Raw genomic sequence first — 20441 nt, forward strand, 5'->3', positions numbered from 1 at the left:
GTAAAGGCCAGTTTCTTAATCTTTTTTTTAAATTTATTTTTCTTCCTGTGATCACTGTTTATACTTTGCTGCCACCTCCTGACCAAACGTGGCTGCTGACAAACCAAAATAATATTTAGTAATATACTAACTATCCCACCTGTAACGCCTCAACTACCAGTGAGACAAAAAAAAATGTGTTGATTTCTACATGATATGACTACATCACACCCGCTTTTGATGTTGTGCTACCTGAAGACCTGAACCCCAGAAAATTGACTGTATACTGTGTCCCAGCTTTTGAATTCAGTGGGCTAGTTATTTTTTTATTTGATTTATTTTAAAATATATCACACATTTTGTTTTTGTTTTTTTTGGGGGGGGGGGGGGGGGGGGGGGGGGGGGGGGTAATATCTCTCTACTGTATATTTTTTTATAGCTATATTTATTGTTTTCATTCGCAAAAAAGACAGGGTTCAACCCTTTGTTGTTTTATATCTTTGTTTTAGAATTTCATCTGTCTATGTTTCTATTTTTTTTTTTTAACAGTGTGTTAATAACTTTGGTCATTTTTGCTCGTTTTGTTATGGACGTTGAAAATACATTCATTTTTCAATGAAAAAAAAATAAATAACTGAACGCCACGTTTGTAGTTCACTCGCGGAAGCAGCCTACAAATCCCGAGGAGCATATCGCCTATTGCTATAGCAGCGGGAAGTTTTCCGCCTACCTCAAACATGAACATCCCGAGTCGAGTTTTCACCGTGATACCACCGGCTGTCGGACGGGAATATTCCGGTAATGAAAAAGAGCAGGGCCTGGAGGTAAGAACAGGTCATAGAGAAAGCTCCACTACACGGCCGAGGGAGGTCCAAGTCACCGGGGTAGCGGAGGTTTCTTCCTCGGCGGACCGAGCGTCTTTACGGATCAGTGTGAGCAACACCAAGGAGTCTGTCAACGAGGTGACCAACAGCGTTTCCCGGAGACTCGAATACATTTTACAGACTCTCAGGTGAAAACAGCGGCGCTAAATTTTGTAAAGGAACAACTCCTGTAATGATAGCTGGCTAGGCTATCTCCATCTGTGATTGCAACCCAAAATATAATGCTACTTCAATGTGATTGATCCACTATAAATACAAGTCTTTGATTAATAAGATTTTACAGAAGCATTAGGCTAACAAAAAGAATAGTAGTCAGTACTGGAAATAGACATTAATACTTTGACGTGAATGATAGTATTAGCAGTATTATTTTCAAGAATCTATGTTGTATGTTAACTCGAAAAAAGAGGCATAACCGCATAACCGCCTTAAATAAAATTAATTTTGTTTGTTACATTCAACCACAGAAGCTAGCACTAATCTGCATTTGAATGTCTTTTGATTCACTGTGCTCAGACAACATGGCATCAGGGATGAAGACACCTCTCTGAGGAGATTTCTCCACCATGAAGCTGATGTGTATCACATGGATGCAGAGGTCAGGTATTTGGACTGGCACCACCGAGTACAGGCAACATACAAGTGAAGAAATGCATATGACTGTTACATATTGTCCCCATAGGTCATGATCGCCTTCTCAGATTTTGAGAAGATGGAGCAGATATGTAGCATCCTGCTGGAAAAGCTGGACAAGAGCGTTTGTGTGGGGACACCCCGATTCTACCACAGTCCTGAATCCTTGAGTCAGCTGAGGTATTTAAAAGCTCAGAAATAGCTCATTTGCATCTGTACAGACGTTCTCCTATTTAATCAGATGCAGCTGATTTAACCAGTTGTGTATCTGTATTTTCTAGGCAGCGTGCTTGTGTGTTAGCCGTGGAAAATGCTCAGCAGAAGGCCAGCAAAGTCAGTCAGCTCTTGGGACAAAGTTTGGGACCTCCCTTGCTTGTTAGAGAGGAAGAAACCAAGGAGTGGAAAAGCAAGGAGGACGAAGAGGAGGGTGGAGTCAGGGAACAGGCTTCTGCACACCTTCCCCACATACCTACAGTCACTGCCTCCTCACAGGTGTCAGTCTCCTTCAGCTTCAGAGACAGAAGCAGGAAAAAACTTTAAAGACATGTTGAAAGCAGACAGTGGATTTTATTGTGTTCAACACTTTATTTCACTGTGGAAATGCTTGAATAAAAGTGCAAAATTTTCTCTTTACTGAATCTATAGGTCCTATAAATGAAAAGATATTTCAAGCATCTTGAAAGCTTCAAATATTTAAATTATCTCCACACGATAAATGAAAAACTGTTTATTTTGCACATTCATGATTATAATGTGATAAGTGGTGAGCTTAATCACATTTATTTGTTTGTCTAATTTACTGGGCACCAAATCCCCAATTTACATTCTCAAAACGAGTCCCGTAAAGGTTTTCAGTATTTTCCCTGATCTACACAAGCATTGGCACTTGAGGTGGTCAAAAACCATGCCTGAGGAAGGGGTGTTTTGTATCCATTCACTGCAACCTGAAAGTAGCCTCAGGAAGAAGATAAAATAAGTCTCTTGAGTCTGGGTTGGTCTGATTGAGCGGTCAAGTCTCCTCATCCTCGTCCTCTGGGAAGAGCTCTCTGAGCCATGGCTGCATGACGAACCGTGTCCCATCAAAATGTGTGAAGTAATTCTCCAGGGTAGGAATGTCTGGCTAGAACCATACAACCATGAGTCCCAAAATGTGGAATGTGTGTGACAGATAGTTTGTGTGCTGTGATTTTCAATATTCACCCTCATCCCAGTGATGCGCTCCAGTTGCGTTTGAGGTAAGTATGCAACCATCAGAGAAGAGGGTCCAGGTCCGCTGAAGAGCACCTTGTAATGTGGCGTCTTCTCTGCTTTCATGTCCTACACAAAACCACAAAAGGTGATCTCATCAAAAACCATAAGTTTTCAGTTGAAAGAAGGATACTGAAGGTGAAGAGCTGTAGCTGCTAACCTCTGAGCTAGAATACACTCTGTTGACCCATTCCTGAGGAGCTCGCATTTCAGGGTCCCAACTCACCACAACCCCCACCATGTGGCCCTTTCTCTCCATCACCACTTCACCGACACGCAGGAAGACAAAAGGGGGACGAGGGCTGCGGACCATTTTGGAGGCTGGAGGAACAAAAAGCTTTTTTTTTTCTTTTAGCTATGCTGCATAGCTAAAACATCGAATGTTCACATGTGAGATCTTTTAGCTAAACAACAAAGAGATAAAATGGAACATTTCACAACAAACACCTATCTGTCTAAAGACAGTGCAATCAAAGTGATGAGAGGAAAGCTGGAGCCTCCTATCTATGACACTGTTAAGCTGATTGCTTTCTTCTTAGAAGTGATGGTAAGAAGTTGCAGAAAAACAGCTTTAATATTAAAATATCTAACAATTAACTGAGAAAATGTTGAAAACATGTCAGTATACAGAACTGTGCAAAAGTCATTAACCTCTCATTACTTCTTTCCCTTCATGATGTCAGACTTTTTTTAAAAAAATCTTTTAAAGTGGTCTTGAGCAACAGCTTTCCAGATTTTCTGAAGGACTCAAAATTAAAAAATGCAAAAGATAAAACAAACATTAAATAAATTTAGTTTATTTTTGCACCAACAAGGTGATTCCCTAACAGGTACCTGCTGAAAAGTTGCCATATCTGTAGTGTGTGTAGTAGGTGTAGTCCAGGCCATGAGAGATGCATTTGAGTTAATCAATTAATCTGTTCACTGAAGTCTTATCAGAAATGGTTTCCATGAAAGAGTCAAGAAGCCATTTTTAAAAGGAAGGGAAACAGAGAAGGGAAGAGAAACCGAAGGCTGGGGTATGACAAATGACATAACTGGACTGAAAACCGTCAGTGGCAACAGGTCTGATGAAGTGATGAATCCTTTCCAAAGCCCTGACAGACCTCAACTACTGAAGCAGCGTCGGATCATCTCGACAGAAAACTGAACAAAAGGCAGTAAACATTTAAAGCCTTTCTAAGAAAGCTGAAGAACTATCTGAAGATTACAGGAAAGTTTGTCTAAGAGGGTTCAGACTGTTTTAAAGAATAACAGCACTCACACCAAATGTTGACTTTTAAGTTCATCAGTTAAACAAACCTTTTGGTTTTCCTTTATTTACAATATTTCTATTTCCGTTTGCATATTTTAGAAATTTGCTAATCTTACTTCCCGATGTTAAAGAAATGAGGTGTGCTCGTGACTTTTGCACAGCATTGTAGTAAACTGTGCACCTTGCAGGACTCAAAAGCTGCTGAAAGATCTGACATGAAGGAAATAAAGATATGAGAACAGTCTTGCAAGTCAGTAACTTTAATCCAGAAAGCTACATTCCACAAACCTCCAAAAAATCCCTCGTCGTTGTCATAAAGCATGGTCTCTATGGGGGGTGTCACTACGTCTGTTTGACCTTCCTGTCCCAAACCAACCAGAGACCTGCAGGAGAAAATGTTTCTTGTCCATATATAGTTGAGCTGTGGGGATTGTTGTCTTGTTATTAAAAAAAAATAAATAAAAATCAGCCCTCACTTGACTTTGGACAACAGTTGGTTTGTCCAGTCCATCCATGCAGTGCCATTGAGGTATGACATTCTCCAGTCCTTCCATATGCGAAGCAATCTGTAACGCAGCATCTTCACAATAATCTGTCACTCTAATAATCCCACATAGACTATTCAACAAAGCTGTTATATTTACCAACATTTTTCCTTAAAAAAATCATAGCATAAAAACAATATGATTTGAGAGAGTTTTACGCACGTGCCCTACCGTGTGGTCGCGTGGTAACGCTGCGCCACCGAGGAGCCGCACCACCTGGATATGAAGTACTGCGCGGGCACCGCTGAGAGCAGCAACGCGATCTGCAGCGCGGCGGCGGCGTTAAGCTGAGGCATGAGTGCGCAGCTGCCACCTGGGGGTAAATAGGCGCGTCAGGTGCACGCAGCAGATGTGGAACCAACTCCACAATTTAAGAGAAAAAAAAAAAAATCCAGAGCCTCAATATCTGTTACGGCTCTATTTGTTTAAAGTCGCTACTGTTCATACCTTAATTAAAAATAGCGCTACAAAAATAAAAAGATAAACTAACAATACTTAAGCAAATATAAGTCACGCTATTATTTTAGATATAACCCGTCGGAGCCTTTTATTTATTCAGTTCATTTAAAAAGGAGCAATGCACATTAATCAACATTTAAATTTGGATTTAAAATGTAATCGGGCCAGTTTGAACATTTTCATCTGTAGTCCCTTGGCAGATCATCACAACATACTTCACATACTTTGCAAGAAAAAAAGAAAAGTAAAAAGCAACTCGTATGAGCCTTACCTCTGTGTGAAATCCAAACTCTTTACTCAGCTATCTGCTGAACATTGTGTTTGAGTGTGTTGCGCCTGGAAAACCAGAGCAGAACGACCCGGTTTCACTTCTGTTTTATTTACATAAACCACCCGCCGACGTGCGCCGCAGACACCTGTGTATTTACATTTTTCAGAAAGATTGATAAACAGATAGTCCGCCCAATCGCAACGGCCCACGGAGGGACTTACGGACCATTAGCGGCTCGCCACGTCAGGAAGCGTCGAGCGCGTGAAAGTCCGGATTTGGGAAGTTGCAGTTGCGCTTTCAAAACACAAGGAGGCAGTTTTTTTTAGTTTCTTCAGCCAATCCACATGAATGTAAACAGGTCTGACCCATAGACACGTGGTTTGACCTCAGAAATAAATGAAACATTTTAATTTAAATAAAATTAAAGAAGACCAGGAAGTGAAAGTAGATATGGAAACACAACGGTTTATTTACTTAAAATATCGGTATGAACTAACAGGACAGCAGAACTCCCCTACACATACATTCTAGGTTTTATGCTTCTTTTTTGCATTAATTCCTTTATATATAAAAAAGTATCCAAACTAACAAAGACAACTTCGTCAATCAGTTCACACAAGACGGACCCCATTCCCCTCCCTTCCTGTTCCTCATATCCCATCCTGTGCCTCCTTAAAAATCCCAAACTCCTTTCTGGTGGATCACATGCAGCCCACTTCACACACTCTCTCTCTCTCACACTCACACACACATGCAGTGACCTTTAACCTCTTACCAAACACTGAAATGTTCAGTCAGGGGCCACAACCAACAACTCTGCCACATAAATAAAGAGAATAAATGGTTTTAATGGTTTTGTGAACTCCAAAATGCTGTAGAAGTGCCGTTCTTAATTGCTAGACCTTTTCATTAAAACTTTTTAAATAAAATGAATCTTAAATTTAATAAAAGAACGATGGAAATCCTGTAAAAAAATGTAGGCACATGTTGCTGATTAAAATTAATTTGATCTAATGAGCCAAAAGGTGCCATTTACCAATCAATTATATAATTCATTTTTATATGAGCTTATGTAAACTTCTTTAGAATAAATTTATACCTCAAATTTAAGAAGCCTGGCTCAACAATTTTGTTTCCTACTCATGATCATCTGTGCATATATAATGTATAAATGTCTTTTTTGTTTTAGTGGAATATAAACAACCCAATGAAAAGTCTTTATGTGCATATGAAGAGTTTAGAGTTTAGAACAAACAGTAAAACCAACAAAATGCTGCCCACAAAATAAATATTTTCCATTGGTAAAGATATCAGCCTTAATAACAATAAAATGTACTTTCACATCTGTCGTTCAGAGGAAGGAGAGAGTCCTTTAAAACAATTGAGGTGGAAAATAAACTCTTCATGTACACATTATAAACAAAGTGTTGTGAATCATTTCTTGAAACGTGTAGCAGAGAAAACCCACCATTAATTTCCACATATCTAGACACTGATATATTATCTTGTATGGCAGAGACAGAAAACAAACACGTTATATGTAAAGGAACACCCACTATGGAGACGATAAAACTCTTTAAGAAAACAAAGACATTCAAAAGCCATGTTCTAAAACTTCAGTGCCCAAAGACAGAATTTGGCATTGACAAAAAAAAAAATCCATTACAAAAACAACACGAACAATAATAAACAGATGAGATATATGTTTAGTAATGTGTGACCTATGAGATGAACCAGGTGTATATAGATGCTACCATCCAGTTCTCCCCCAGTCAGCCCTACAAAACGATTAAACTCTCAGAATTTGGCATTCATGTGCTCTGCGCTGGGGATCAGGAAAAAAAGAGAAAAAGAACAGGATGCAGCTATCTTTATAAACTATCTATAAAGTTTGTGTGAACAAAGTGACATAATTCTTCCATCCCCTGTCAGATTAGAAATTTCTGTCTTTTCTCTCCTCTGTTAGCCCCTTAGTACATGCATGTAAGGTCCGGTTGGGTCCCCAAAATCCAGTTCTCTGAACCAGGAAGTCCAAAAACAAAGAAACAAAAAAAAAAAACAAAACAAAAAAAAAGACTCCAAAGTGAGAAAAAAATAAAAAAAATAAAATAAATTCAATATGCCAGAATAGCAAAGGCACACAATCAGACAGGTGAATCTAAGACTAGGCTTTCTCCAGTTAGCTTTCCAACCACATCCAGCTCGATCTGACTCCATCCCATTTCCTTCAGGCGTGAGAAAAGGCTAGAGCATGCAAAACCGAACTGTTTGTGTAATATGTGTGCACGTGTCACCACAACATTTTAAAAGCTTATATAAAAAAAAAACAAACAAACTAAGAAAAAAAAAACAAAACAAAGTTGCTCCCCTCGGACTGCGGTGATAACCGGTCTGTGGTTAAGTACATCTCAAAGCTAATTACCCAAAAGCTCCACTCTCTGTACCTTAGGTAGAAACTGAGGAAAAAAAGGTTGGTTATAGGACGATATATCCACATGAATAATGGTATGCTTACAACAACGGTAAATTCTTTTTGGGCTGCTATAAATACATTTCTTTGAGAGGTTTCACAACGATCAAACTGTATGCCACTGTTTGTACGCTCCAAGTGAATGTCACGCTCACTTGTGTTATAAAAAGCACACACACACACTCACACAACTTCTTCAATGACACACACTCGTTATAGTCGCAACTTGCATTCATACACAGACAGGCACATGGAGAGGCCATGCACGCACGCAAGCACACACATTTACGATAGACATAAAGGCACAAGGTATTGCTAATGTTGAAGACGCACTGAAACATGATCTATAGAGACATACTGTAAATGACTCTTCACCCATGCATCCTTTTGCTCTTCCTTACAGTAAAAACAGCTTCTGTAAAGAAATAAAAGTAATTAACATGCAAAAGAAAAAGAAAAATCAACAGATCTACAGTACCAACAAAGGTACACCATTTGGTATTTTAGCGCAGACAGACACACTCAGGTCAGCCAACGTGTAAGACCTTCAGAAACAGAGCTGATCATCACGTACAAATATTAGAAAAAGCAGAGCAGAGAGCAGGTTGTATAAAAGGAAACAGAAAAACAGAGAGCAGGAACAATGAAGGATGCTGTTAGTCTGGGGGTCTGTAGTCAATCCCTGACCTAACAATTTCAGCTCCATGGGCATCTTTCACCTTCCCAGTGGAGACACTTGAAAGGTCCTCAAAAATATTAAGATTGAAATAAGATCTGGTCTCCTTGTGATTCCTTGTGATTTTTTTCAAGTACTGCAAGTCTGTTTCACTTCTCTTTCACACAATCTGACAGCAAACTGTGTTTAAGAGGTGTTCACTGGACAGAGGTGAGGCACACCGCCACCAACATGAGACTCCACAAGCTCCTGTGGGATCCAACATGGATCAATAACATAGGAGGAGTTGGAACAAGTGAACATGCCGTGTTGATTTGCTTACTGGGCAGGGAGGGGGGTGGGGTCAGAGGCAGAGTTTCTCTCCACGGCGTGAATTAGCTGTACCGGTGGCTTCCCACATGCTCACAGACATATATGCACACAGAAACCCATACAACACGGATTCTTTGACTCCTCTGCAGCGTCAGCTCAGAAATCTCAGTTTTATTCTCTCGCCAAGCGCTCAGGCTTGTGCATCTGTTCTGTTACCAGCCTATGAGGTTGGCTTTGGCCTTTTCTGTCAGTTTGCGGACACGCCCCTTTGAGGAGGTGCCAAAGGTTATTGATGAGTCCTCAAACAGCAGCTGCCTCTGCTCCTCCTCAGAATCCTCCTCCATGTACCAGGCTGACCGTCGTCCCTGGTTACGTGTGCGCATGGACCCAACTCCCCCCTCCCCTGCCTCCTCCTTTGTGGGCTCTTTCCGATTGGATCGTTGAGAGACAGCCTGGAGAGGAGGCGTGACTTCCTCGTTGGCTCTCCTGCTGCTCCTCCTCAGCGGTGAAGGCTCAGGGGACTCTGCAGGAGGGGCAGCTTTCTCAGTTCTTACTGCTCGGGGACGACCTCGCCGCCTGGGCGTTGATGTTGCACCAGAGTCTGACAGCAGTGAAGTTTCCTGCGTGGAGGACGCGCCTCCTTCATCACCTGTGGAGTGGTCGAGCTCATCGTCAGGAGTGGAGCTCCTACGATTGCTGCTTTGCCTCATCTCTCCGAGGTCCTGCTTGCTCTTTCTGCCTCTCTTCTTGCCGGGTGGGCGACCTCGGGGTCTGGAAGGGCTGGGTGGGGACGTGACTTCTTGGGGGCTCGCCGGCGAGTCCACTCTGGACTTCCGTCCCCTTCTCCCTACACCTAGCGTCACATGGCTACTGTGGCCGTTCAGGTGGACTGTGCTCTGAGACGATGGGTTGACAGGAGAGCCTGAAAGAGGAAATGATTGACAGGACAAAATGAAGAAAGTTTCAACTTTGTTCAGTGACTTTAAAGTCTTGCATTGCCTCATCATCACTAACCAGGTGTGTGTCGCACAGGCGTCCTGAGTTTCCGGCGAGTGCTTCCACCACTACTCTCTGTGGGTTGGGAGAGTGTCTGCTTTTCAGGAGCCGGGGGAGCTGAAGCTGACACAGAATTATGAGCCCGCAACGTGCGAGAAGATTCTGATGAAAAAAAAAAAAGATAAATTGTTGTGCAGCTGGTTAGCTTAGCATGATGCTAGGATTGAAACAACTAGTTCATGAGACTAGAAAAAGTCAAACTGTTTAGGTATTAGGTGTTTTCAATCTGACCTGCTGTGCTCGGCGTGTTGTTTGTGATGGTATTTGATGATGGGGAAGAGTTCGTATGCTGGCGTGCAGCGCTACGTGTACGCCCTGAAGCTGGTGTATCCACCCTGCCGTTGACCAGCTGAGGTGGTGTTTTCTGTGGGACGCTCTGTCTTGAAGAGGAGGGCCGTGAAGGAGCTGGGGATGGCTCCCTCTTTCCAGTCACCCTGGACGATACCCGCCTCTTCCTCTCTGGGCTACAAAAGGACAAGAAAGAAGTGCTGATAAGACTCATCTTGATTTTTGCTGAGTTCCAACAACTTATGAAAACATTCTTTTACCTGGATGCATTGCTGCTGGCAGGGGACTCGCTCCTCCTCCTCCTCCTCTTCATTGCGTGCCGTGTTTGTCTGTCTGCAGTGTGTCGTGTCTGTCTGTCTGTGCCCTGTCTGGTCAGTTTATCTGTCAGGCCATGGATGGCCTTGTAGTCAGCTAGGATGGAGCTTACATGCTCCTCGAACAGTGCAGAAAGCCTCAGACTCATGCTGTATATCTGGAGAAACAAGATAAATCATAATTACAGCAACTGCTGTGCAAAGGAAACAGATAAAATAAAATAGGACTTTATTAATCCCACAGTGGGGGAAATTTGTTTCAGCAGCACAAGAGTGCAAAAGTAAAGACAGAACATATACAACATCAATATCCACACTATCAGCAATATCAACATTATTTCTATCATTTGGACAGGACAGTGTGAACAAAAATAAAAATGTTACACATGTAATGATCATTAAAAAGTGTTGACTAATTTTAGTATGTATGTCAGTATTTATCTGTGCATGTTTTGCTCTTACCCGGGACTTCTTACTGGGCGTGTAAGCTTTGGAATTGCTAAAAATGAGCCTGACATCTTTGCAGAGCTCAATGGGAGACTGGTACTTTCCTTCAGTCAGCGTTTTAAGAACCGTCCCAAAGTCCATTGGTGAGTCGACTATTTGCAGGTAGTCCTTGGAGAAGTAGAAGGAAGCAGAGAAGAACCAAACAAAATAAAACAGAGTGATAAAAGGTGAGAGATTTACCAGATTTCATGTAAAGTGGACCTCTTTTTGGATGGATTAAAATACTTTCTATCGTCATTCTTCTTCTATCCTGGCAATTAACAGGCAAGGGGCAGGGTACACCCTGGACACACTCATTATTAGGGAAAATTTAGAATGACCAATTAACCAAATATGCACATCTTTGGTCGGTGGGAGGAAGACTGAGTACCTGCAGAGCACCCACGCATACACAAGGAGAAAAAAAAACTCCTCACAGAGAGGCCATTGTTAAAACTCCTCCCTGGCCAACACTTGAACCACATTATGGAACACGCACATGGAATTACAGTGACGGAATGACACTTATACAAAAGGGACAGGAAAGGTAAAAGAGGTTGGTCATTTAGTGAAATATGCTAAAGACGTGTATCACTTTGCATTCTCTGTAGTAATGATAAATATCAGTGTTTCGAAGTCCCAACTATGAAGTTTATGTGATCAGTTTACTTCTAAGCTCATAGTTTCTCCACCTTGTTTTCTATGAGTGCATTTACACTAGGATTGTCAGCTAGACTTGGTAAAATTGGGGGCTGGTTCAGTTGGGGGTGTAATATTATTTCAGATCAAGATGGCATTTATGCTGCACTACACAAACGAATTGGACCTTTTAAATAACGTGTTTCACTCTCTGCCAGTGGCGGCACTGCACCAAGAATTACTGAAAGAGAAAATGAGACACAATGAAGAAGAAAAGTCATTCATCTATTGCTTAATGCAGAACAGCTTTGTTTTCTAGTACATAACAGCTAAATATTAAGCTGTATCAGATCCCAGCGGACCTGGGTTGATTATGTGTCTAACAAAACTTTTCCCAAAATCTTCCATGTCTGACTATGAGCCATTTCTCCCATCCAAAGCCGCCTATCATCCCACACCCATGTATGTTTTGGTTGTGTATACCAGTGACGTGCAGTGAAGTTTATGGTTGGTGAGGCACTGATTTACAATTGTAAGAACTGAAAAGAGCATCTTATTTCAATATTCATTCAACAGCATGCAACTGTTAATGCTTCATATCCTATCAGCATTCCTCTTTTAATTACACTCACACACCCACTGTTACTAACTCTTCAGTGAGAAAAGTAGCTACTGGCTGTCCTAAAAGTTGCTAGAATTTGCTAAATGACATCATCTAATGGGCATAATAGCTCGGTACATAGTAATGGAGGCTGTTGTGGAGAGGAATGTCATGGAAAAGGCAAAAATGGATGAAAAGACAAGCTTAAAAATGTTTAAAAAGGCAAAACTAATAAAAATAAAAAATTCTTTGGTTAATATTTTCTTATATTCTAGTTTAATTTTATTAAGTGTACTGTAGGTTGTTTTCTAATTAGGAGGCTGCAACATTTCACAGCACTTGTTTTTCTCCACACTGTTCATTAATAGACATTAATATCTGACGGTAAACCAGCGCGAAATAATCCTGCAGCCGCTTTGAGTGTTTCATTTTCAGCCTGGTCATGAAACAGGTGATCATCTCCTGCTCTGAATGCAGCTACTGCTGCTGCCAGAAGCCTCTTCTGATTGCTTTTGGACAGGAGAGGGGCCTGCGCAACAGCACCCACTCTTCATTGTGAAGAATAAACTACTTTCACATACGTCAGTCTACAAAAGTCTCCAATACTGAAAAAGTCGCTAGATTTGTCTTTAGAGGTAACACTCTAACGTGCTCCCTTGAGGTGAGGCAGAGTACTGTTTGCCTGACCTGCTGACTTTTCTCTGCACTTTATTGTACGATAAACGGGAATATTTCTCTCACAAATACATTAAATACATTACACAGACTGTAGAGAGTCATGATGTATAACAAATATTTCTGTAAAGTTCATATTGGCGATATGCTGAGGAACAGAAAACAGCGCGTGTCATGCAACCCAGTTTGTGTTGGATGGCACAGTCAGAGCTGAGGCACAGCTCGCCCATACCTCCACCAGGGTTTCTGCACTGGATTTGATTGGGAAATACTCAAATTACGCAATATTTACTTAACTGTCAAAAACGTGTTAGAGTCATACTGAAAATATGAAAAATTAGATCAGTGGAAAATTTTAATATTTATTGTATGTTTTTATTGTATGTATGTTTTTTTCTGCCTCACCTGCCTCCCCTGACCACACGTCATTGGTGTATACACACAATGCCATGCGCTGAACAGTGCACTGAATGCACTTTGTTTTGTAGTCCATTTCATGTATTTGGTCCACTTTAAGCAGCCGAAACCTGCGTTTGTAGGTGGACCGAATGCCCTGCTTTGATTCAAATCAAAATTTGTTTGCAAGTTCACAATACCCCAAATGAAGCAGACTTTCCGAGCAAACGGACTTGGATTCGAATCAAAAAGGCTGGTGTTAATGCGTCCTATGTATATTCATTTTCCTGTTTCTTCTGAAATCCATTTCAATCTTTATTTTTAAGATTGTTTAAATTAGTTCCAGACAAGAAGGGAATTAATAAAAAAGTAAAATTAGGAAGACATTTGTGGGATTTTAGGGATTCCAATATGACTAAATAGACTTTCTGTCAACTTGCATATAAACACACATGCAATGTGGATGCAAGTCATTATATGAATCAAGTTTTTGTCCCATAGGTACCGGGTATTCTTGTAGGTCCACAGGTTCTCTGAAGGGCTCAGAATCTTCACACTGAAAAATGAGATCCAACAACTCTTTACAGCGTCCTCTCCAGGCATGAGGATCGTACAGTGGAGGACGAGTTCGCAGTTGGCGTTGCATGGGTCGACGGCCCTAGACACAAAAAACACACAAAAAACCACAAGTAAATAAAAGAAACTGCGATGTGTGATATTTGGATTATTTGTTAGAGATCATAAAGGTTCTTTTGTTTCCCTTCGTAAGCAACCATCTTAAGGCCCATTATGCTCCCTTACGTACGTAAATAGCGACATCAGTTTCAAACATTGTCATATGTCACCATCCTCATCCTTTCATGCACCTTTTGTGTTGCCATGGTTGTCAGTTCCTCCTCTAGTAAGCAGTGCTGAGTTCAGAGTTTACTCCCACTAGCAGACGCAAGTTTCAGACACCCTAAACAGTCGCATACAGTCTTTATTCAAAAGCTTGCTCAATTTCTACAGTTGTTCTCGTCTTCATTCTTCTTATGCTTTTTTCCTCTCCTGTTTCTCTTCTTCTTCTCTGTTTCTTTTTTTTATCCACTGGTCACATGTCAGCTATTCTGCTCAGCACTGCCCTAACGAACTGGTATTGCTCCGTTTTCTGCGTCAAGCGACGGATAGCTAAGCTCCCTGAAAACAGACCAAATTATGCGTAATAAATGCAGAAGAAGGACCAAACTGCCCGTATGTCTGCGTATCAGTCTTTCGTGTCAAGCAGAAATGAGCCTTTGGACAAAGAGACATAGCAGCTGTCAGATATGTCACCTTATTGTTTCTTGTGGATGTTCCAGGAGTATTAATGTCTTCATCCTCTTCTTCATCATCCTACGTAGGGGAAAAATATGTATGTAAAGTCAACACTTATCTACTAAAGGTTATGCATTGCTGTTCTGCAATAAAATGTTGTTGCCTTCTGGAATCTTAGCTTCCACATCAAACATAAACCTTTTAGCATCATTGTTCATAAAACAGGGCTAGTGCACATTATCAGACATTGTTATGCATTAGATGTAGTCAAATGCATCTTTATGAAGGAACAATGGCATAGAGAAGGGAAGCCATATGTTTTCATATGTAATGATAATGCAGTGTAAAGATGCTCAGTGTACATGGAAACACACCTCATCTTCAGAGTCCGAGAAGGTGGCCTTCTTCATAGTTTTGTGGAGAGGCATGAGGTCTGTTAGACTTTGGTCCCTGTGGGGGAAGTAAGGAAGAGGAGAAAGGGGTCAGGAGGCAATCCATGATCCAAGTTTTGGTAATAAAAAAGGAAATCAAAGTGAAACAGTTCCACATTCACTCGTGCTATATGGGTTTCTAAATTCATAAGTTTAATTAATAATAACAACAAGCTTCAAACTTACATCTAACACATAAAACAGCAAGTTTGACCTTTTTTAGTTAAAACAAGATGCATTTTAGAAATCTACCCCGTTAAGAAGTCCACATTACCTCATAAACAACATAGACATTTGTGTAATGACACTCCACATGTAACAAACTCACTTGATGAACGCCAGCATGAGGTCAGAGCAGAACTTAGCGGTGGTGACGATGAAAGATCCCGGCTCGTTGAACGTCTGTGCGTTGTGTTCTATGTAACGCACCTCCCACATCAGAGAGGAAAGCCGTCTGAAATTATGATACAGCTGTGTTAATATCTCTCCCCTTTCACATAACACATGCTGCAGTTACCTTAAGATGAGGTGAGATACCTGTAGAAGCGATTCACCAGCCTTTGGCGTATGGTGCTGAGGTCAGTGACATAGGCCACCACAGTGCAGTATGTCGGGTAAGCCTGAAGGTCCACCGGGAAGGAAAATGGTGCTGCCACATCTAAAGTTGCCCAGTTTGTTTATTAGTTGGAAGATAATTACAGAAAAAAGGGATTACTGGGGAATTTCAGGTTTAAGAAAACAAAAGAAAAAGTGAAATGAGCTCCTTTTTGTGGCATAAAGTCTACAACAAAATGGCAGGAAGGTGTGAGGGTCTATGTTTAATCCATGGCAGCTAAAGGAGAGGTTACTTTAGTCTAAATTCAAAACGAAAAAATGCAGAATTCAGAAATAACCAAAAAGCTTCAATATCATTCTGTTCTGTCAGCCAACTGCAGCTCAAAGCATAGGTGTTACTTGAGAGATTTTCAGTGAGCTGGATGTGTTTTTAATACCCCAAACGTCCACTAGAGGGAGTCTTCAGACTGGTTTTCTAACACTGAAAGGATTGCAGTAAACCAAAGTCTTTGTCTAAAATGATATGACATCACGTAATGGGAAGACACACCACTCAATATTTAGCTCAGTGTGTTAGCAGCGTATCCCTTTAAACATGAGATCCAGGCTCATGCTGATGAGTTCAGAGTGCTGACTCATGTTATGAGAAGCAACACTGCTGCTGCTGCTCATTTATGGGAAATGTGCCTCAGTGACTCAACTTCACATCCCTGTTCACACAGCATTTCTATATTATTTTTTAAACGGGGCTTGATGACATACCAAGTGTACAAAGCTGGTCGATGGCCTTGATGATGCGTTCACACTCTTCTGAGCGCATGCGGCAGCCCCATTCTCCATCCAGAGGGACGTACAGCAGCTCCTTCTGCTCCTCCTCAGTCAGCGGGACGCTCAGGCCCAACTCATCAGGAAATGTGGCTGCAGAGACAGAAGAGAACGTTTTGTTTTAAAGAGAGGAAGGGTCTAAACAAATGCCTTAGTATGGCTGCATCTTATACCCACCATCATCAGGGATGAGCTCCATGTCCCAAGGACTCATCTTCTCTGTGTCTCCATTATCCCAGCTGGATAGAAAGCAAAACCAACACTATATCTCAGCATCAATACTTTGTTTTTGTTTTTTTTAAACCATTTATTTAAAATTTTGTGAACAAGTTGGCTCAAATATCACTAACACTGGAAACAAAAGGCAGCCTTAGTTTGTACTGATGAATCATGACACATTTCTGTGGGTAATGAGGCTTATAGGAGGACATCCCAGCAACATAATCCCAATAAACTATTTCAATGCATTTCCTTGAAATGGAGTGTTACATGTAATTCATATGAATTAAAATGGTCTGTAAATGTCAGACCACAGTGTCATTAAATTAAACAAGCAGGAGACATTATGAATATTTATCCCACAATGCCAGATCCAAAGTTGATAAAATAGCAAATCAGTTTTTCACTAGACTCGGTGATGTTGAGAAAAAAAGGGTTTGTAATATCTATGGTATAACACTGCTAGTAATGTGTATATAAAAAGTGTAAACACCCATGTTAAAATTACAGGGTTTTGTGATGTAAAAAAATATGAAACCCCATTATATAATTCAAAAACTTTTCCCATTTTTAAGCATCCTATAACTTGGCCAATTGTTTTTAAACAGATTTGCTAAAACTTACCATCAATTAAAGAGTCTTTAAAAAAAAAATTGCAAATAAATTCACTTTTCCTATTAGGATTTTCCTGGCATGTACTCAGTTGCTGCTCCAGCAAAACCACTGAAGGGATCTCAAAAGAAGGGATATTAAAAATTTCTTTAGCAGTGGATATACCATGGAATCTTATAAATAAATCCATTATAAAGTAGAGAAAATTTGGGACAACAATGACACTGCAAAGAACTGGACTTTTCCCTGAAAACTGATGAGAAACCAGACAAAAACTTTTCAGAGATGCTGCCAAGAACTACAGCAACACTGAAAAAGCAGCAGGAATTTCTGACAAGTACTAGTTGTGCATTAAATATGACAATCTCCTGTATTCTCCATATGAGTCTGGGTTGCAAGACAAAAACTTTTTCTGACTATGAAACAAAAATCCAAACCAAGCTACAATTTAAAAAGAAAAAAACGACTAAGATAGAAAATGCATGTAGGGTCATTTTATTTAGGATGCCGTATCATCTGATGAGTTAAAAAATGTACTTTTAAGCCAAAATTCAAGGTATGTCTGGAGCAAAAAACCCACTTTGCACTACCAAAAGAAAACCATACACACAGTAAAGCACGGTGGTGGTAGTGTCATGTGCTGGGGTTGCTTTTTTTCCAGTTCAAACTAGTGCTTCAGTCAAGGTGGAGGGAATTATGAACAATTCCAAGCTGAAGATGAATTGCACCTTTCTATATGACAATGACCCCAAGCATGCATCCAAATCAACAAAAAACAGCTTCACAAGAAGAAACAGAAAGTTTTAGAATGACCCAGCCAGAGTCCAGACCTAAATGCAATAGACCAGGGGTGTCCAAAGTTGGTCCTCAAACACTGCTATCCTGCAGGTTTTGGATGTTTCCTGCAGCAGCACACCCCAATCAGATCAATTGGTTTGTCTACAAAACTCAAGACCATAAATTTTTGTTGTTCACACCAGATTCCTGGTTTGTTTTGTCTTCATCACTGGACAACAAGCTGTTGAGGAGAGCCATTTAATTTGAATCAGGTGTGTTGGAACAGGGCAACATCTAAAATCCACCTTAAAGACCTTGAGGACCAAAGTTGGACACCCATACAATTGAAAATCTCTGGCGGACTGCACCCTCATACAATGTTGAATGCTGTAATCAAATCAAACACACACTATTTCATCCTCAATCTCCAACAGATTTTGTTTAATTAATTTAATAATGTTGGCATTTTAACAAGGGTATGCACATCTTTTATACCTACTATATACACTGACTACTCATACAGTAGGCATAACGTCTCATAACAGAAAATGTCCCTCCTTATTCTACCTTCTTGTTCTCCACATTCTCAACCTGATTTATTCAGGTCTTTTATTTGTCCCTCATCAGGCATTTTTCTTTGCTCCCATGAAACACACCACATTTTCATTTCTAATCCTTTCTGCTTGAGCTCAGCATGTCATCACGGGAATTTAGTACTTTCATTTGTTGGCTTAATACTATTGAAAATACAAGTGTTTCAACATGTCAAAAATTAGACTGAATGGACATAATCCAAGCTGTGGGCATACCAGACATTATAGCACTGGAACAAGCTGTCAGGATACTGGGACTGGTAGGGCTCCTGGCTCTCAATGGTCCCAAACCACCAGGCATCATCAATCACTGACCTAAACCTGTCACCTATGCACACACAACAAAGAAATTTTAAGGTCTTTACCAACAAAAAAAAAAGAAAAAGACTTCGTGAACTGAGTTACACAACATGTCTAACACATTTGGTATTTAATAGCAGATTCCAGTGAAGTTTATAAAAAGTTAAATGGTCCAACCTATACTCCACTGCCTCTTTCTGGCGTTGTCAAACTGCTGCCGCAAAACCAGGAAGTCAATTACATCCGGCATGTCGTGGTACCTGCAAGAACACAGAATGCAGTCTAATAGTCCAGAAGACACACTTTAACACCACAACGGTGTACTTGTCACAATAATTTTTTTGTTTCAGCGTTTATAAAAAAAATATCTTGCCCTATGAAACTGAATTACTGAGAAAAAGTATGTGTTCTTTTAATTTAGCTGGATTTGAGTTCTATTTGAGTTCTATAGATTCCCTTGAAGGTGAATTCTCAACTTTGGTGGCACCAACAGCTTAATTAAGCACAAGATGTGTCATATTATAATTTAATATGTCATATTAGTAAAGGGTCATCGCTTAATCTTAAAAAAGTGAAAAGTAATTGCTATATCTCTCTACAGCACATTAATTTGCAGCAACATTTGTTCTTGTGCACAATGAGATGCTTACTTCATGGAGAATGATCCACCTGTCAGTTTGCCAGAGTCAGGGTCCAAAAAAGCAAGCTTCAGACAGCACAGAGTGGGCAAACCAACCTCATACTTGATGCCAACTATCTTCATCAACTCCTGCTCCTAAACATCCCAAAAATACAAAAAAGAAAATATAAGTGATCATAACAGAAAGCTCATTAATATAATCTGGCATCTAGTTATTTCAGTGATGTTCAAACCCAATACAAAAAGAGTTGAAAACAGAACACCTTATCATTTTAAAAATATGAACTCAGGAAAAAAAAAATACTAAGAAGAAACAGCTACAGAGACATGGTGCACCTATTTGGCTAAATTAAGAACAAGTCTGTCACATCATTGTGTATAAAAAAAAGAGCATCTTAGGAGGCAGAGTCTCTCAGAAGTAGAGATAGACAGAGGTTAAACAATCTGCAAAAACTGCTTCTATAAAGTTGTGGAGCAATTATAGAACATTAACGTTCACGATGCCATCCACAACTGCAGGTTAAAGCTTTATCGTGCAAACAAGAAACTATATATGAACATGATCTATCACCTTCTCTGGGCCAAAGCCTATTTAAAATGGTCTGAGGCAAAGCAGAAAAATGTTTTGTGGTCAGACACATGATTTTTGCTGTGAACTGTGAACTAAAAGGGGAAGAAGGACAATCTGTGGTTAATTTAAAAAAGTGTTAAGTGAAAAACTCTGACGGTATAAGGGTCAAGGGTATTAGTGTTTCACATCTTTATAGGCACTGTGAATGCTGAAATGTAGAGATTTTAGAGCAACATATGATCCCATTCAGACTGCACCTGGACTGCAAACTGGACAATTTACAACTATATGATGGTTCATTTGAATTAGAAAAAAAAATTCATCCAATTTTTCTACTTCTCAGCAGGAGGACAGAGACAATCAGTGGATGCAGCTGGAAAGCCTGTAATGTTTGTTATATGTATTGTTTTGTTTATGTTTTTTTTATTCAGGAAAAGC

General features: G+C 40.3%; 3 protein-coding genes across 3 annotated transcripts in view; 1 reads left to right on the plus strand and 2 right to left on the minus strand.

Moving 5' to 3' along the window:
• The first annotated feature begins 641 nt into the window (after nt 1-641).
• On the plus strand, nt 642-2129 carry irak1bp1 (interleukin-1 receptor-associated kinase 1 binding protein 1). Its single transcript, XM_041975693.1, has 4 exons — nt 642-991; nt 1380-1461; nt 1546-1676; nt 1778-2129. The coding sequence occupies exons 1-4, from the start codon at nt 717-719 to the stop codon at nt 2034-2036; spliced, it is 747 nt and encodes a 248-aa protein (XP_041831627.1). The 5' UTR covers nt 642-716; the 3' UTR covers nt 2037-2129.
• On the minus strand, nt 2044-5424 carry si:dkey-261l7.2. Its single transcript, XM_041975694.1, has 7 exons — nt 5275-5424; nt 4716-4857; nt 4476-4565; nt 4288-4382; nt 2905-3065; nt 2697-2813; nt 2044-2616 (listed from the first exon to the last, which is right to left on the minus strand). The coding sequence occupies exons 2-7, from the start codon at nt 4838-4840 to the stop codon at nt 2506-2508; spliced, it is 699 nt and encodes a 232-aa protein (XP_041831628.1). The 5' UTR covers nt 4841-4857; nt 5275-5424; the 3' UTR covers nt 2044-2505.
• Nucleotides 5425-5719: 295 nt separating this feature from the next.
• The window catches only part of LOC121633577 (pleckstrin homology domain interacting protein), a 40125-nt gene continuing 25403 nt past the window's right edge, over nt 5720-20441 (minus strand). The window contains exons 26-40 of the mRNA XM_041975692.1: nt 19443-19567; nt 18970-19052; nt 18709-18820; nt 16469-16530; nt 16229-16384; nt 15449-15569; nt 15240-15365; nt 14855-14930; nt 14499-14558; nt 13693-13845; nt 10853-11005; nt 10337-10548; nt 10020-10252; nt 9747-9890; nt 5720-9654 (exon numbers count right to left, since the gene is read on the minus strand). Coding sequence (XP_041831626.1) covers nt 8945-9654; nt 9747-9890; nt 10020-10252; nt 10337-10548; nt 10853-11005; nt 13693-13845; nt 14499-14558; nt 14855-14930; nt 15240-15365; nt 15449-15569; nt 16229-16384; nt 16469-16530; nt 18709-18820; nt 18970-19052; nt 19443-19567 — 2526 coding nt within the window. The 3' untranslated portion in view covers nt 5720-8944. The remainder of the gene's footprint in view (nt 9655-9746; nt 9891-10019; nt 10253-10336; nt 10549-10852; nt 11006-13692; nt 13846-14498; nt 14559-14854; nt 14931-15239; nt 15366-15448; nt 15570-16228; nt 16385-16468; nt 16531-18708; nt 18821-18969; nt 19053-19442; nt 19568-20441) is intronic.

This window comes from Melanotaenia boesemani, chromosome 22 (assembly GCF_017639745.1).
Source record: "Melanotaenia boesemani isolate fMelBoe1 chromosome 22, fMelBoe1.pri, whole genome shotgun sequence".
In the NCBI taxonomy this organism is placed as follows: Eukaryota; Metazoa; Chordata; class Actinopteri; order Atheriniformes; family Melanotaeniidae; genus Melanotaenia; species Melanotaenia boesemani.